The sequence below is a fragment of the Rhinatrema bivittatum genome, chromosome 4 (assembly GCF_901001135.1).
Source record: "Rhinatrema bivittatum chromosome 4, aRhiBiv1.1, whole genome shotgun sequence".
In the NCBI taxonomy this organism is placed as follows: domain Eukaryota; kingdom Metazoa; phylum Chordata; class Amphibia; order Gymnophiona; family Rhinatrematidae; genus Rhinatrema; species Rhinatrema bivittatum.
This window is the reverse complement of record NC_042618.1, coordinates 293,551,077-293,569,580: the sequence shown is the minus strand read 5'-3', so window position 1 is coordinate 293,569,580 and position 18,504 is coordinate 293,551,077. Positions and strand designations below refer to the sequence as shown.

The following is an 18,504-nucleotide window of genomic DNA, read 5'->3' as shown; positions in this document are numbered from 1 at the left end:
CGGAAGCGCGAGGCAGGAACTGTAGGAGGAATACAGCAGAGACTGTCCCGAGGGGCGGGACAGCGTAGTGAGCGAGGCTCTGGTGTGATGACGTAGGCTGACCCGAGGAGGGGGAAGCCCGAGTTGAATCTCTGAAGCAGTGACGTAAGCCTCCCCAAGGACGGAGCTGCGCACGAAGTAATCTCTGGTAGAAAAATGAGGCGCGGCCCCGAGGTGTGGGGAAGCGTAGAGTCACTTATGTAGAGTCACTTATGTAGACACTTATGTAGAGTCACTTATGTAGAACATAGGCACTGTCCCAAGGACCGGGGAAGCTTGGAGTACAGTCACAAGTGTAGAACATAGGCACTGCCCCGAGGAGTGGAGAAGCACAAAGTGCAATCACAAATGTAGAACGTAGGCACTGCCCTGGAGGAGCGGAGAAGTACGGAGTGCATTCACAAATGTAGAATGTAGGCACTTCCCCAAGGAGCAGAGAAGCACGGAGTGCAGTCATAAATGTAGAATGTAGGCACTGCCCCGAGGAGCGGGGAAGCACAGAGTGCAGTCTCCAAGGCAGGAAGGTGGTCCGAGGGGCAACCCTGAGAAGCAGGGAAGCCGGCAATCAGGGTCTCTGGGAGGTGCAGGGGCTAACCTGAGGAGCGGGGAAGCCTGGAGACAGGGTCTCCAACTGGAGCGCGAGCAGGCCCCAAGGAGCGGGTACCCAAGCTAGAGTCCAGAGCCGTAGGCAAGTCCGATGCAGGAACCACGAGTCCGAGGAGACAGGAGCAAGCACTAGGCAAAGGAACTCGTTGCCAAGTCAGCTAGCAAGGGATGAAGGAGGTCCTTAAGAGTCCCAACCTTGTGATGCCATCAGTCGGAGATGCCCCTGAGGTACCCGCCATTGGGCCTTCAAAGGGAGGCCCAGTGGCCCGCACGCGCGCCTAGGAAGGCCCAAAGTTGGCATGAATGGCAGCGGCATCCCGGCCGCCACGGGGAGCCTTGATGATCTGGAAATGTGCAGCGGCAGTGGCTAACCCTAGCCGTGAGCTGACCCGGAGAGGACAGCAGACCAACACAGGTCGTGAATTGAATCAGTCATAGCCGCCTGAGACCGACGGTCATAACACTCTGTTTTATTCACCATTCCCTTCCTAATAATTCCTAACATTCTGTTTGCTTTTTTGACCACTACAGCACACTGAGCCAACAATTTCAATGTATTATCTACTTTGATGCCTAGATCTTTTTCCTGGGTGGTAACTTCTAATATGGAACCTAACATCGTGTAACTACATAATGGGTTATTTTTCCATATATGCATCATCTTGCACTTGTCCACATGAAATTTCATCTACCATTTGGTCGCCCAATCTTTCTAGTCTTGCAAAATCCTCCTGCAATTTATCACAATCCGTATGTGATTTAACTACTCTGAATAATTTTGTGTCATTTGCAAATTTTATCATCTTACTCGTCATATCCCTTCTTAGATCATTTACAAATATATTAAAAAGCACCAGTCCAAGTCAGATCCTTGAGGCACGCCACTCTTTACCTTTTTCCACTGGGAAAACTGACAATTTAATCCTACTCTGTGAGGCAAGACTTCCCATGGGTAAATCCATGCTGGCTGTGACCCATTAAACCATGTCTATCTATATGTTCTGTGATTTTGTTCTTTAGAATAGTTTCCAGGCTTTTTTCCTGACATACACACAGGCAACCTCTCACTCTCACATGCTTTCCCATACACACACACACAAATCTCACTCTCCAATCTTCTCCCACAGATACAAGCTCTCACTCTCTCTCGCACCCATTCTCAAGATATACACACATAGGCTCATGCTTTCACTCACAGATTCCTTCACACAAATAAGCTCTTACTCTCACATGCCCTCCAATACATATATACACACATGTAGGTGAGCTCTCACCTCACATATTCTCACACACACAAGCTCTCATTTTCTCACTTACACATAGAGGCTCCCCCCCCCCCCCACACACACACTCAGGCTCTCACTCTCTCACACAGACCCAGGCTCCCATTCTCACTCACTCACACACACACACCCCTACACACATACGTACACAAATTCAAACTCCCATTCTCTCACTCACACATGCACAGACTCCCATTCATTATCACTTACACCCAGGCTCCCATTCTCACACACGCATAACCAGGTTCCCATTTTCACACACACATCTAACCACTTCGGCTCCCATTTTCTCACACACAAACCCAGGCTTTCATTCTCACCCACATACACATACACAGACTCACATTCTCTTTTTCACACAAATACACCTACATACCCAGGCCCCCATTCTCTCACACAGACACCCAGATACACACACACACACACACACACAACCAGGCCCTTATTCTCACATTCACACCCACACACTTAGGCTCCCATTTTCTCACACATACCCAAGCTCCCATTCTCACACATACATGTTCTCATTCTCTCTCTCTCACAAAAACACACCCACACACCCAGGCCCCCATCTCACACACACAGAGACACAGGCTCACATTCTTACACACACACACACACCTACCAACTCAGGTCCTCATCCCCATACACACTCACACCCACACACTTAGGTTTCCATTCTCACACACAACTCCCATTCTTTCTCTCACACATACACAAATACACACAGGTTCCCATTCTCTCTCTTGTACACACTCAAATACACACATACACACAAGTTCCTATTCTCTCTCTCTCTCTCTCTCTCTCATACACCCACACACCCCCAAGCACCCATTCTTACACACACACATACACACACACACACACACACACACACAAGCTCCCATTCTCTCTCTCTCTCTCTCTCTCTCACACACACACACCCTTATATAAACTTAGGCTCCCATTCTCTCTCACACACATGTAGGCCCCCATTCTTTCTCACATACACCCCATATACCCATGCTCCCATTCTTACAGATATATACCCAGGCTTCCATTCTCTCACACACACCTACCCACCCTGGCCCTCATTCTCACACACTTAGGCTCCCATTCTCTCACACATACCCCCAGGCTCCCATTCTCTCTCTCACACAAACACATCCAAGCCTCCATTCTCTCTCTCTCTCTTTCACACACACACACACACACACACACACACACACACACACACACACACACACACACATAGCCAGACTCTCATTCTCATACATATACCTCTCAACCCAGGCCCTCATTCTCACAAACACTCATACCCACATACTTAGACTTCCAGTCTTACACACACACTCCTATTCTTTCTCTCTCACACACACAAATACACACAGGCTCCCATTCTCTCTCTCTCTTTCTCTCACAAACATCTAGGCATCCATTCTTATACATTAACACACACACAGGACCTCTTCTTCCGCCGCTGTGAGGATGTGATCATGTAGTGGTCTTGCTGCACCAAGTCTTTTCCTTCACTACCACGGGGATGGTATCCCATGGTGGCCTTGCTTCAGATGGTCCTCTCATTTTCAGCTATTTTGGGGAGGGGATCCAATATGGCCATGCCTCTTCTGGTGTCAGATAGCCCTAATTGGGTGGGCCTGAGCCCCAGGTGGTGGGGTACAGCTCACCTGTGGCTACTTCACTGATCTTCACTGGCTTCCAGTATAATGGAGAGTGAAATATAAAATTGTTATGACCATACACAAGTTATTTAATAGAGATGCATCTCCATGGATAAATTCAATGTTATGTATTTACAATCCTCCACGTGCACAGTGATCCTCACAATCAGGATCTTTCAATGTTCCTTCAAGCTGGTTGGCCCATCTTACTGAAACCGGTGAAACAATGTTTTCAGTCACAGGCTTTAATATCTGGAATTCCCTCCCTGAACAGTTGCACATAACAACATGCACTCAGACATTTATTAAGCATTTGAAAACTTCTTTTTAGAAAGGAATTCCTATGAGCACTGGTGTGAAACTCAGTCTTAATCTTTCCCTGTTATGTATTTGACCTTGTGAAGGGAATATATAAGAAGCTCCCTCCGAACACTTTAAAGGACCGGCTACAGCTATCTGTACTTGTCCTCCTTGAGTCCGATCCAAGCAAGGGATTCTGGGCTAGGGTAGACCACTGCAGACCAGGGATAAGAAACCAGGGCCTAAAGGGATGGGGCAGTCCCCAGAGAGTAGAGAGGAAGCCTTGCTATGCGAGAACATGTTTCTATTGATGTTTGAATACTATCAGAACAGCAAGGTGAGCTGCATCTGTGTTTCTGTTTTGCTTTCAGTGTAAATAAAGGAAACAGCCAGAATCTACCTCCTTTGTTTTCCTGGCTGTTTACCAAGCCTCTGCCATCCAAGTTACTAAATATTAGGGATGTGAATCGTTTTTCGACGATTAAAATTATCGTCCGATAATTTTAATATCGTCTTAAACCGTTATGGAACACAATACAATAGAGATTCTAACGATTTATCGTTATAAATCGTTAGAATCGTGAGCCGGCACACTAAAACCCCCTAAAACCCACCCCCGACCCTTTAAATTAAATCCCCCACCCTCCCGAACCCCCCCCAAATGACTTAAATAACCTGGGTGTCCAGCGGCAGTCCGGAACGGCAGCGGTCCGGAACGGGCTCCTGCTATTGAATCTTGTTGTCTTCAGCTGGCGCCATTTTCCAAAATGGCGCCGAAAAATGGCGGCGGCCATAGACCAACACGATTCCACGGCAGGAGGTCCTTCCGGACCCCCGCTGGACTTTTGGCAAGTCTTGTGGGGGTCAGGAGGCCCCCCCCAAGCTGGCCAAAAGTTCCTGGAGGTCCAGCGGGGGTCAGGGAGCGATTTCCCACCGCGAATCGTTTTCCGTACGGAAAATGGCGCCGGCAGGAGGTCGACTGCAGGAGGTCGTTCAGCGAGGCGCCGGAACCCTCGCTGAACGACCTCCTGCAGTCGATCTCCTGCCGGCGCCATTTTCCGTACGGAAAACGATTCGCGGCGGGAAATCGCTCCCTGACCCCCGCTGGACCTCCAGGAACTTTTGGCCAGCTTGGGGGGGGGCCTCCTGACCCCCACAAGACTTGCCAAAAGTCCAGCGGGGGTCCAGAAGGACCTCCTGCCGTGGAATGTGTTGGTCTATGGCCGCCGCCATTTTTCAGCGCCATTTTGGAAAATGGCGCCGGCTGAAGACAACAAGATTCAATAGCAGGAGCCCGTTCCGGACCGCTGCCGTTCCGGACCGCCGCTGGACACCCAGGTTATTTAATTCATTTGGGGGGGGTTCGGGAGGGTGGGAGATTTAATTTAAAGGGTCGGGGGTGGGTTTTAGGTGGTTTTAATGTGCCGGCTCACGATTTTACACGATATTTTACCCCCCCAAACGGCAACAATACGATTCCCTCCCCCTCCCAGCCGAAATCGATCGTTAAGACGATCGAGGACACGATTCACATCTCTACTAAATATGGTGTCAGAGTTGAGATCTCTTGCCTAAACATGAAGCACAGGTGGAAGCCCAAAGCTGAAGTAGGAAAAAACTCTTGCAGTTCTTTTTTCACTTTTCCTGGGGCCTCCCAGTTCCATTCCCCAACTGAAGCTACAACAGGCCAAGGGGGTTAGCCCCGATTGTGCAGTCAGGGGTCAAGCAGTGATGCAGGGCTGGATAGCCCAGCAGGTATTTTTTGGGTTTTTTTTCTCTCTCCTTCCCTGGAAATACACACTGGCTGGAGGCAGCCCTGGAAGCAGGGAGGATGAACCAAGTGATCTAGGTCCTTACTACAGGGCAGAATCAATTGCAAAATGTCACACAAACACAAACTGACCAGCAGTAGGCTCTGCAAGAGCAACCTGTGCAGAAAAATACAATGCTAATTCAGGTAGAACAGGCCATGCAGACTGTGTCCAGGATAACCCAGGTGAATCCGTTACCTCACATCCTTTTTAAAATGAAGGCAGGCGAGGACACATCTTCCTGAAAATCTTTGAAAGGATTGCTCACTTTTTAGCTTGGCCCGAAGCCAACTGGACTATGTACTTGGCTAACTTTCTCACAGGCAGACATTGAGCAGCATTCCAAACAGCCAACCCAGATGGAAGGGCTACCTATGTGGAAGTCAAGGCCTCTATCCTGGAGAGAAAAGGGTATACCTCAGAAACATGCCAGTCACAGCAGTTCCAGGGGGGATTCCTGCAAGCTGGGGAGAGCCCCCCAAATCTGTTTCATTGCCTGAAGGATGCTGGTTGGAAGTGGTCATAGCCAGAGGCAAAAACTTACCTTGAAGTAGCCCTACCTTGAAGTAGAGCAGTTCTTAGCTGAGCTTGATCAGCCTATGTGTAATTGGGTCTGCTAACACACCAGACTCAGGTTAGAAAGAGCTCTCAAAGTGGTGGACGCCTTCCACCTGGCATACTTAATGTCCGACACGGTATGTAGGCTAGAAAGGCAGTCCGCACAAACTCCCTGGCAAACCACAGCGAGTGGAGGTCCCCCAGCAATGCCCTCAAAGGCAGGTAACTTGGCTTCTGAACCTAGAACCCAGGCTACAGTCTCGTCCACATGTTTTAACTGTGCTGATCGGAGAGACCTAAATTTATGGATGTCAGTTTAGTGACCCAGGGCCCCAACAGAAAGTAAAATTCCTTGGGACAAAGGGGAAGCAGGAAAGACCCTCACCTCAAAAGAATAAAAGTACCTCAGATTGTTCAAGCCACCCCAAGAATGAAACTTCAGATACTTTTACTTTTTGTGTCCTCTGTGCAGGAATGGCCATCAAGAGGACAGTTGCCCCTTTGGAAAGGCTGAAGTTGAAGAGCCCTTGAAGGAAAGTGTTAAAACCCAAGAGAAACCCACCCACGTTTTGTAAAGTGGTAGACCATATAATTGAAGAATGTCCATAATCAAATGGCATGGAATGCAAACACAAGCTAGAACAGTGCAAGAAATAGCAGGCTGCAATTACAGAACACCAGAATGAGATTGAAAAATGGAAACAAGAATGGGCAAACACATTTGCAAAACTGCAGAGTTGCAGCTTAGTGGATATTCCTCACCAGCGTCATAAGGAATTTGTGATCCAGATGGAAATGGATGACGTTCCCACCCAAGCTTTGGTGGATTCAGGATCTGGGAAGACTCTCATGTGTGAGGCCCTTCTCCAAAAGGAGCACGTTAGTCATAAGCGAAAAAAGTCATTTACCTGTGTATATGGGGACAACCAGGAGTACCCAATCAGTCAGGCCCTACTGACAACCCTAGCAGGTCAAGCCGTTATGATTGCAGGAGCCCTTCCCAACCTCCTATACCCAGTTGGTCGGGGACACAATTGTCCCCAGTATGCGGCCCTGTGGTGCTGGCTCACAGGAAATCAGGTGGAGCAGGGAAGTAGCCTGGGTATGGCTGGATGCCTGGCCTGATAAGGCCGAGTTGAGGGGGAGAGTATGTGAGGGAGTATATAAGAAACTCCCTCAAAACACCTTAAAGGACCTGCCACAGCTCCTCCTTAAGTCCCAACCCAACAAGGGATTCTGGGCTAGGGTGGATCACTGCAGACCAGGGATAAGGGGTTGGGGGTGGCCCTATAAAGCAGAGAAGAAGCCTTCCTATGAAATAACATGTTTCCATTGAATACTGTCAGAACAGCAAGATGAGCTGCATCTGTGTTTCTGTTTTGCTTTCACTGTAAATAAAGTGCATGTAAGGAAACAGCCAGACTCTGCCTCCTTTGTTTTCCTGGCTCTTGCCCAAGCCTCTACCATCCAAGTTACCACATACCTCTCATGTGATTGTTATGTCAGCGCTGTTGAGCTATTGCATTACAATGATCTATGTATTAGAAGAATTCTATATTTGTGTAACTACCTTGTTTTATGTGTAATTTTTATGGATGTTTTATTGAATCCCACCTTGAACTTTTGAGACTAGTGTGGGTTGTAAATCTTTTAAATAAAATGTTCTTGTGTTTCAAAAATATTTTTAAGTGGTAAATGATTAGATCTGTGCATTCATGTCTAATACTGTCCAAGCTGACACACTATAAGGGCGGTGCAGTATCATGACTTTGAGCACCTAGTTTTATGATACTACTTATTACAAAGGTCAGCTCTTATTATTTGGTCTTCTTCACTTTTTTGTTTTGCTATAACAAATTGATGACACCTCTTATGGGAGTTTTTATAATCTACTTTTTATATACTACCAATAGAAAAAAGGAGATGAAATGTCTTTGTGCAAATCATTGATGAAACCTCATCTGAAATACTGTGCCCTATTCTGGAGTTAAACTTTTCAAAGATGTAGATAATAGGGATGTGAATCGTATGCCGATCGTTTTAACGATCGGGTTCGGCTGGGGGGGGGAATCTGATCGTTAGAGATGTGAATTGGGATCGGTTCCGATTCCAATTCACATCACTAATTTCTTTTTAGTGAGGCCCGCGCCGATAAAAAAAAAACCCCCACCCCGACCCTTTAAAATTACCCCCTTAGCCTCCCCCACTCTCCTGATCCCCCCCAAAACATTTTACACATACCTGGTGGTCCAGGGGGACCACAGGGAGCGATCTCCCGTTCCCAGGCCATCAGCTGCGCTAAAAAGAAATGGCGCCAATGGCCCTTACCATGTGACAGGGTATCTGTGCCATTGGTCGGGCCCTGTCACATGGTAGGAGCACTGGATGGCCGGTGCCATCTTTAAAGTGGGCACCGGCCATTCAGATCATGGATAGGACACCGTGGGCACCGACCATCCAGATCCAGATAGGACACACACCTGTGCGCACAATTTTAAGGGACGCACTCCTGTGCACACAAATGCTGCTTCTATTGTGTAAGTGGGAGAATTTTAAAAGCCACGCACGCTGATGCCATTAGCCGTTTTCCCAGTTTGTTCCCAGTTTTCCTAGTTGAGATAGGACATCCATACCCCCCTAGTGTGTGGGTATGATCTGGGCAGTGCATGGGCATTCTTGGATTTAACTTGACATTTGCGTGTAAATACTTATGCATACTGGCGCATAACTTTACTTCTGCTATGGAAGATGTATAATTAATAAAACAAAAAATGTAGGCAGATCGGTGGGGTTTTAAAGGTAGGGGCTAACGGAGGGAAGAGAGGCTATTAAACTAGGGGGGTATGGATGTCCTATCTCAACTGGGAAAACTGGGAACAAACTGGGAAAACGGCTAAAGGCATCAGCGTGCGTGGCTTTTAAAATTCTCCCACTTACACAATAGAAGCAGCATTTGTGTGCACAGGAGTGCGTCCCTTAAAATTGTGCGCACAGGTGTGTGTGGTCAACTGTATTATAATTTGCATGCATATATGCAAGTATATTATAAAATGGCTGCATCCCTGGGGGTGGGCCGACGAACACATGCACACATGTGCCCGCATGCCGCTATGGAAGTTACCATCAGAGTGTTTAAAGCAAAACCATTCCATCTCCTACTCACGGGGTATTTATAACCAGACGATCCCACTGGCCTTTAATATCATCTTCTGATGGCTGCTCAGTGATGTACAAACCATCAAATTCTACATTACGGGCAATTTCCTTCTCTCGTTTGAAGACTACCAGTGGAACCTGGAAAACATAACAAACTGAATTTGTAAAAGGTTCTAACATACTTCAGTTGAGACATTCTCTGAATAAAAGGGTGCAGGAGTGCATTATAGGGATAGTTTTCAAAAGTATTTATATGCAAAAGTGGTTATATGCATGTAAATATTTAAATTAAAAAATTACCCTGGGGGTTATATGTGTAAAAGTATGCATGGAAGCACTTTCGCACTTACCTTTTTGCTTACTGCAAAGAGGTGTCCCTGGGGAAAGAGTTGGGGGTAGGGAAATAATTTATGCATGTGCTTTTGATTTTTCAAAGTATGCGCATAAATGTTCACTTGGATATTTACACCTGCTCTTCATCAGGTGCATAGCTCTGCTACGCTAAGGTACACACGGTCCTGCTAAATTTCAGGATGGACTTACGCACATATGTCCACTTGGAAAATTAGGGCTGTTGTATAAATTACCCTCCCTATGTGGGCTACTATATTATTATCATCCTCTATTGTATTTTATTTCAACTCAGTTCTGCTTTTCATTTTAGTTCAATCTGTGCATACAGTAAGATAGTGGATGACAGCGGGTAATGACTAATTGGTCAATCCAGTCTGCCTAGTTATTCTGATCTACATTGCTAAAGATATGTTCAAGCTGACATATAAGCTTGACTGCTTAGGATATTTTTCCTTATCTAAGTCAGTTTTTGTTGTCTTCCTTTTTTACTTCTCCTTTACCATCAGTAGGTGTTGGAGAACTAACTTCCTAAAATTAGCCCAACACTCAGCAGCCCTATCCAGGGCCGGAGAGAGCAGGAATTAGGCCCAAACCAGCTAAGAAAAGTAGGCCCTATGTAAGGTTCTGATATGATACTTAATAAGAGAAATCATTTTCTAAATTTCCCAAATAATTTTTATTTATTTAAGAAGGCTTTATGAGCTTTTTTATTAGCACGGTTAGACTGCACCTTCTGCAATTCTGGTCACTGCATCTCAAAAAAGATATAGTTGCTCTGGAGAAAGTACAGAGAAGGGTGACCAAAATGATAAAGGGCATGGAACGACTACCCTATGAGGAAAGGATAAAGAGATTAAGGCTGTTCAGCTTGGAGAAGAGACGGCTGAGGGCGGGATATGGTAGAGGTCTACAGAATCATGAAAGGAGTTGAACGGGTAAATATGAAACAGTTATTTACTCTTTCAGATAATACAAGGACTAGGGGCCACTCCATGAAGTTAGCAAACAGCACATTTAAAACGAATCAGAGAAAATTATTTTTCAGTCAACGCACAATTAAGTTCTGGAATTCACTGCTAGAGGAAGTGGTTAATGGTTTTTATCATGTCAGACTTTACCTTGTTTACCTCAACAGCTTTTTCTTGCCAGTGAGAGCAGTATGTGTCTCCCTCTTTATTTATTTTATAGGCTGGTTTAATTTGGACTTAAAAGAATGGTTAATCTATAGTATTCTTTTTGGAATGATATACACCATCTCATATGTAAAAATTCTTATCCTCCCAGGTATATCCTCAGTCAATATGTATCCAAAAACTTCTTCCCTGTACCAATCTTCCAGTGATTGGGCATAAAGTTAATGTGTCCTTGGATGGTTTCCTCCAAACTGGTGTCAAGAACTAATATAACAAGAACTGATGGAGGTAAAACATTTTCATTTTTTGGAGGACAGTTCCTTTCTTATTGTCAGGTAGCATTTCTGAAATATTAATAGAATTTTCTAGCTATCCAATACCCCTTTTCAACTCCTTGAACTGTTTTTTAAATCTTTACTAGTCAATGGACAAGTAATTTTACCTAGATGTACAATGATATCCAGATTACAATCTTTTCACATGTATTATAGTATAGTTTCTAGTACTTTATTAGAGAACAGTTTTGGCTATTTTATCACAGGATATTTTCATATGACATTCAGATTTTTTTTAGCATTCGAGAGATCCCTGGGGGAAACCTACCAATGCTTTGATCAGTGTTTTCAGCCATGGGTACTACATGTAGGCCAATAAATTGAAACTTAACTCCAACAAAACAGAGATGATCTAGGTGAACAGCATGGTGAGGCCTTCTTTTGACCTACTTCCTGTAGAGTACCCATTACTCCACTTCAAGTTATTAATAGCTAGGGAGTTACACTAGACACTACTTTGACTATGGAGTTTCAGTTTACAGCAACACTAAGGAATATCAGTTTATGGCAACATTGAGGAAACCTATCTCTAATAAAACAACTTTGACCACTTCTTCATTTATCAGTTGAGACATTTGATGTAGGTAGTCATATCCCACCTGGATTATTGTAATGTTGTGTACCTAGCCTTACTGAGAAAGATGGTGTTTCATCTGCAGATTATTCAAAACTTTGCAGCCAAGGCTATTAGGGGTGCTAGAAGGTGGGCTAGGGCTACTCCCCTATTAGTGTTCTTACATTGGCTTTCTATTAGGCTCAGAATTGTTTAAAACAATTGTTTGTCTTTTAAAGCCATTAGAAGACAAGAGTCTAGCTATTTGTGGGAGTGAATTAGATATTATTCACTAGTTTGCTTTCTCTGCTCAAGCCAATCAACATTTTAGCTATGCCCTCTGTTAGAGACTTCAGTTTTATCAGAATGAAGGAACATGCATTTATAGGAAGGGTTCCTGCTCTGTGGAATTCAATGCTGCTGGAAATGAGAACAGAACTAAATTATCTTGAATTTTGTAGACTATTGACAACTTGATTTTCTTTTGGCTAGGTGTCACCTTTTTGACTAAAGTTGGGATTTATGGTCTGATAACACTTCTTCAAGGTCTATTTTATTATAAACTGCATATCTGTACTGTAACACTTGGATATCTAGAGGGGATAAGCAGGTTGTTAATACAAACAAAAAACATACTTTGAAATATCTGCATACAAATGCTAGAAGTCTAAAAAATAAGATGGAAGAATTAGAGTTTATAGCACTGAATGAAGCGGTAGATATAATTGACATCTCAGAGACTTGGTGGAAGGAGGATAACCAATGGGACACTGTGATATTGAGGTACAAATTATATTGAAATGATAGGATGGATCATTTTGGTGGAGGGGTGGCACTATATATTAAAGAAGGCATTGAGTCAAACAGGATAAAACTTCTCCAGGAAACAAAATGCAATGTTGAATACTTATGGATAGAAATTCCAGGTGAAAATGGGAATAAATTAGCAGTGGGAGCATATCATTGTCCACATGGCCAGAATGAACAGATAGACAATAAATTGCTAAAAGAAATAAGGGAAGCTAACAAAATCAGCAGCATAGAAAAAATGGATGATTTCAATTACCCCAGCACTGACTGGGTGAATGTTACATTAGGACATGGCAGAGAGGTAAATTTCCTATAAGAAATAAATTACTGCTTCATGGAGTAGCTGGTATAAGAACCAACAAGTGGGGAAACTATTTTAGACCTAGTCTTTAGTGGAACAAAATATTTGGAGTGAGAGATAAAAGTTTTGGGGCCACTGGGCAATAGTTATCTGAACATGATCAGATTTGATTTAATAATTGGACGGAGGGCACCAAAGAAATCTACTGCAACAGCATTTAACTTTCAAAAGGAAGACTATGATAAAATGAGGAAAATGGTTAGGAAAAAACTGGATGGAGCAGTTATTAAGAGTTTACATAGGCATGGACTTTGTTTAAAAATACCATCTTGGAAGCCCAGATCAGAAGTATTCCATGTATTTGAAAAGACAGAAGGAAGGCTAAATAACTACTGGCATGGTTAAAAGGTGAGGTGAGAGAGGCTATTATAGCTAAAAGAACTTCTTTCAAGAAATGGTAAAGGGATCTGAAAGAAGAAAACAGGAGATTGCATAAGTACTAGCAAGTCAAATGCAAATTAGTGATAAAGAGGCAAAGACAGAATTTGAAAAGAAGCCTGCTGTGGAAGCAAAAACAGAATAAAACCTTTTTCAGGTACACTCAAGCCTGTAAAATGATCAAGGTGTAAAAGTGGTACTTAGGGATAACAAGCCCATAGTAGGGAGACTAAATTAATTCTTTGCTTTGATCTTCACTGAGGAAGATGTACAAAAGATACCCATGCCAGAAATAATATTCAAAGGTGATGTGTTCAGAGGAACTGAAACAAATCATCAGTGTATTTGAAAAATGTAATAAGGCAAAATGACAAACTAAAGAGTAGAAAATCACCTGGACCAGATGGTATACATCCCAGAATGATGAAAGAACTAAAAAATAAAATTGCAGACATGCTATTGGTAATTTGTAAATTATCATTAATATCGTCTATGCTACCTAAAGACTGGGGGTTGCCAATATAATGCCAATTTTTAAAAAGGGATCCAGGGGTGATCCAGGAAACTACAGACTACTGAGTCTGACATCTGTTCCAGGCAAAATGGTAGAAACTATCATAAAGAACACAACTATTGAACAGGTAGATAGGCATAGTTTAATGGGACAAATCCAACATGTATTTAGCCAAGGGAAGTGTTTCTCCCCAATCTATTACATTTTTTTGAGGGCATAAATAAACATGTGGCTAAAGGTGAGCCAATTGATATAGTATAATCTTGGTTTTCATAAAGCATGAGAGGCTTTTTAGGAAATTAAAAAGACATGCTATAGTGGGCAGTGTCCTATTGTGGATTGTGAACTGGTTAAAAGATAGAAATGACTGAATGGTAAACAGTGGAGTGCCCCAGGGATCTGTTCTGGGACCACTGCTTTTTAACATATTTATAAGCGACATGGAAATGGGAACAATGAGTGAAGTGATCAAATTTGCTAATGACACAAAATTATTCAAAGTTGTTAAATCACAAAAGGATTACAAGAAATTGCAAGAGAACCTTGCGAAACTGGGAGACTGGACATATAAATTAAATTTAATGCGGACAAGTGCAAATTGATACACTTAGGGGTAGATTTTAAGAACTTGCGTGCGGGTATCCATGTGTGCGCCCATGTGTGCGACAGGGAGCGCTCACACATGGATGCCCGATTTTATAACATGCGCATAGGTGCGCGCATGTTATAAAATTGGAGGTCGGCACGCGCAAGGGGGTGCACAATTGTGCACCCTGCACACGCCAATGCCCGCAGCCTTTACCCGTTCCCTCCCAGGCCGCTCCGATTTTGAAGCAGCCTGGGAGGGAACTTCCCAACCCCTTAGCCTAACCTCCCTTCCCCTTCTCCTAACCAATCTACCCCCTATCGCTATTCTAGGCCCTCCCAAAAAAATTATTTTACCTGTTGTGCCTGCCTAGGGGCTGGCACACGATCCTCTGACAAAGCATCAAATGACTGCTGTGCAGGAGGCCTCTGGCCCCGCCCCACCCCCTGGACTATCCCAGGGCTTTACGCGCATTGCTGGGCCTTTCTAAAATAGGCCCGGCTTCTGTAGGCTTTTGAAAATCTGCCCTTAGGGAAGAGTAGCCCAAATTATAACTGCACAATGCAAAGTTCCACATTAGGAGTCACTATTCAGTAAAAGCATCTAGGTGTCATCATTGATAATACATTGAAATCTTCTGCACAGTGTGCAGCAACAGCCAAGGTAGAACGCTAGGAAATATTAGGAAAGTAATGGAGAATAAAACAGAGAATATCATAATACCTTTGTATTGCTCCATGGTGCAATCGTACCTTGAGTATTATGTGCAGTTCTTGTCATATCTCAAAAGAGATACAGCAGAATTAGAAACGGTACAGAGAAGGGCGACCAAAATGATTAAGAAGATGGAACTGTTCCACTATAAGGAAAAGCTAAAGAGGCTAGGACTCTTCAGATCTGATAGAGGTCTATAAAATAATGAAAGGTTGGGATGGGTTTTTTTTTTTAACTTTAATGGGAAACGAATACCATACGTAACTAATGGATGAATCGGGGTCCCCTGAAAACGGATGTAACGAATTTGGGTCCCGACGAATATGAATACCGAATCGAACGTATCTGTCCCTGCTGCACATCCCTACAATGAAGTACTAGGTAATACAATTAAAACTAATAAGAGAAAATATTTTTTTACTCAATGCATAATTAAGCTCTGGAATTCATTGCCACAAAATGTGGTGAAAGCTGTTATCGCAGATGCATTTAAAAAAGCTTTGGACAAGTTCCAGGAGGAAAAATCCATAAACCATTATTAAGGTGGAGTTGCAGGACTCCATTGCTTGTCCCTGGGATAAGCAGCTTCAAATCTATCTACCCTTTGGGATCCTGTCAGGTACCTGTGACCTGGATTGGTCACTGTTGGAAACAGGATACTAGGTTTTATGGATCTTTGGTCTGACCCAGTATGGCAAATCTTATATTCTTATGTTGGAAGGGGTGGGAACTAATTGTGTGTTTTTAGAAGTGACTGGTGTGGATGAAATGGTTTTAAATGCTGTAAAACCATTTATTTGGTAATGCACTTTCCATAGAATAAGTGTGTCACTTTGGATTCTATGGAACATAACTTTTAGATTACATAATGTTTTATTGCTATAGTGCTGGGTATTTATGTCAGTATAGTTCAGGGTAACATACACAGATTAGCATATTTTATTAAAGTACAATGTATAAGTAGTTTGAATAATTTATTATATGGATGGTAAACAGAGTATCAGACAGGACCCTACCTTCAGACAGGAAACTACTTTCCAAAGATACAGTATCAGATGTTAACCCACCCTCTGATAGTAGAGTACCAAACAACATTCTGTCATCAGATGATATAGTATCAGACAGGACCCCAATTTCTGAGAGTACAATACTGGACAGTATGGCATCAGAGAATACCTTTAAACAATAGTAGCCAATAACACAAAGGCAGGAGATAATGGTGTGAATAACAGCCAGAATCCGGAGTGTTGGTGCCATGTAACCTGTATTCTCTTGCAAGACGTAATATACAATGCTTTCATCTTCCTCTTCCTCTTCTTCATCAAAAGTATTCCACAGGTCTGAGTATTCATCCCTCTCATCAGCAAAGGGATCTTCACTCACCTAGACAGAATAAAGTCATTACTGATGAAATAAAGCATTCTCTCCTTAGGATACCTAATACTGGGGCCGATGCAATAAAGTTGCGTAGAAAGCGGGTGCTAAACAGTCAGTGCCTGCTCTCTTAACGCACACCAGGCGCCCCCAAGGGGGGTGCCATGCAATATTTAAATAAGGGGGTCGCGAACTCAATCGGTTTTTGTGATTCGGTGGACAGCCATCAGGGAAACCGACGCTGGGTTTATCGGCATCGGTTTTCCTTACCGGCGGACAGCATCAGGAAAACAGACGATGAGTTTATCAGCATCGGTTTTCCTTACTGGCGGACGGCAGACATGAAAATTGATGACGGGTTTATCGGTGTTGGTTTTCATGTCTCAGCTGTCCGCCAGTAGAAAACAGATGTTGATAAACTTGGTGTCAGTTTTCTTGATGGATGTCCTCAGGTAAGGAAAACTGACGCCGAGGGTTCAGGAAGTGAACGCTTGTCAGTCGGGTGCCGTTTCCTGAATCCGACTTATTTTTTTTTTTTTTTTACTTTTTTTGTTTCTTTTAGTTTTCATCCTACTTAATATCACAACAATATTAAGTAGGAGGCAGTACAGAAAAGCAGTTTTTTCTGGTTTTCTGTACTTGTTTTTGATGCACTCAGCTATTAATGCCTGCTCCAGGAAGGCGTTAATAGATGACAGTTAAATGTGCATCCAAGATGCACATTTTTTTTTTTTTGCATCGGGAGTGAATGCCTAATAGCCTCATTCACATGCATTTGCATGTGATGAGCGCTATTAGATTCACTCCACGTTGGACGCACGTTGAATATGTGCCAATCCCCTTATTGCATTAGGGCATTGATTAGCTCCTATTCTACCTGCATCCGACTGCACTGTATTGCATCGGCCCCACTGTGCTCTGGTAGTCAGTTGCTCATGGTGAGACTACAGATTTTAATGGCTTTAATTACTGATGACTAAGCAGTGAGAATTATACATTTCTTATCATTCTTCCAGGAGCATTATTGATTACTGATTGTTATTCTATGGGATTATACTAGTATGCAATACATATTGAACATCATTATTCAGTCTAAACAACAGCTAATAATGAGATTATTGATTATCAATTACTTTTTCTATGCAAATGATCAGTTATCAATTATTCTTTGAAAGTTATTGATTACTAGTTATTATCGATGCAAGTTATCTGTCATTTGTTACTTTTGGATTGCATTCCCACCAGAAAGGGCGAACTCTTTGGGAGCTAGGGACAAAACAAGTTCTCAGGAGAAGCTCATACACAGAAAGAGTCATGTTATATTTCATTTTCAAAAATGTTTTGTCAGTAGAATAGATCAGTGGTCCTTAAACTTTTTTTCACTGGGACACAGCAGACCGTTGATGCTCACATGCGAAACTGTTATACTCTGGTGGTTTAGTGTGCCCTTGGGCCTCAGCCCGGGCCCAGACCTTCAGGGCTGAATCAAGGGTTGACGGGGGCTCCGCATGGCTGACGGTCTTACCCTCTGCCAGGCCAGCAAGCTCCCAAGGCCAACATCCAAGGATGTTGGAAGTTGAATGGTCCTCCGACCATTCCGAGCCCTTTCAGACCTGCTGCGAACAGCATGGAGCATCCTCTTCCCTGTACTCCCTCTTTTCCCTGCTCGATTCTCCCTGCTCCTTCCTCCCCTCCCCCTCCCTGCAGAACTATCGCTTGCCTATGAAGCTGCATCAACCATGCAGCAGCACAAATGGCTCACTTCCATGCCAATCATTATAACCTGCACTCAGACATTCCACAAGAAGATTAAAATGCACTTATTTCAACAAACATTTGCTGGACTTTAGTCCAGCATTTTGAATTTTTGTATGTGGGTGGTTTGTTTTACAGTTCTAGCTTTAAGTTCTGCAGGTTTACTGTTAATCTGAAGCTAGATTAGGAGCTGTTCAGCTGTTATGGTTTAGACCAACAT

At 43.5% G+C, this 18,504-nt stretch overlaps 1 protein-coding gene across 1 annotated transcript in view; it reads right to left on the bottom strand.

Annotated features, from left to right (window-relative positions):
* RYR3 (ryanodine receptor 3) overlaps positions 1-18,504 on the bottom strand; it is a 1,291,138-nt gene that overhangs the window by 124,403 nt on the left and 1,148,231 nt on the right. The window contains 2 exon segments of the mRNA XM_029600192.1: positions 9,425-9,555; positions 16,332-16,538. Coding sequence (XP_029456052.1) covers positions 9,425-9,555; positions 16,332-16,538 — 338 coding nt within the window.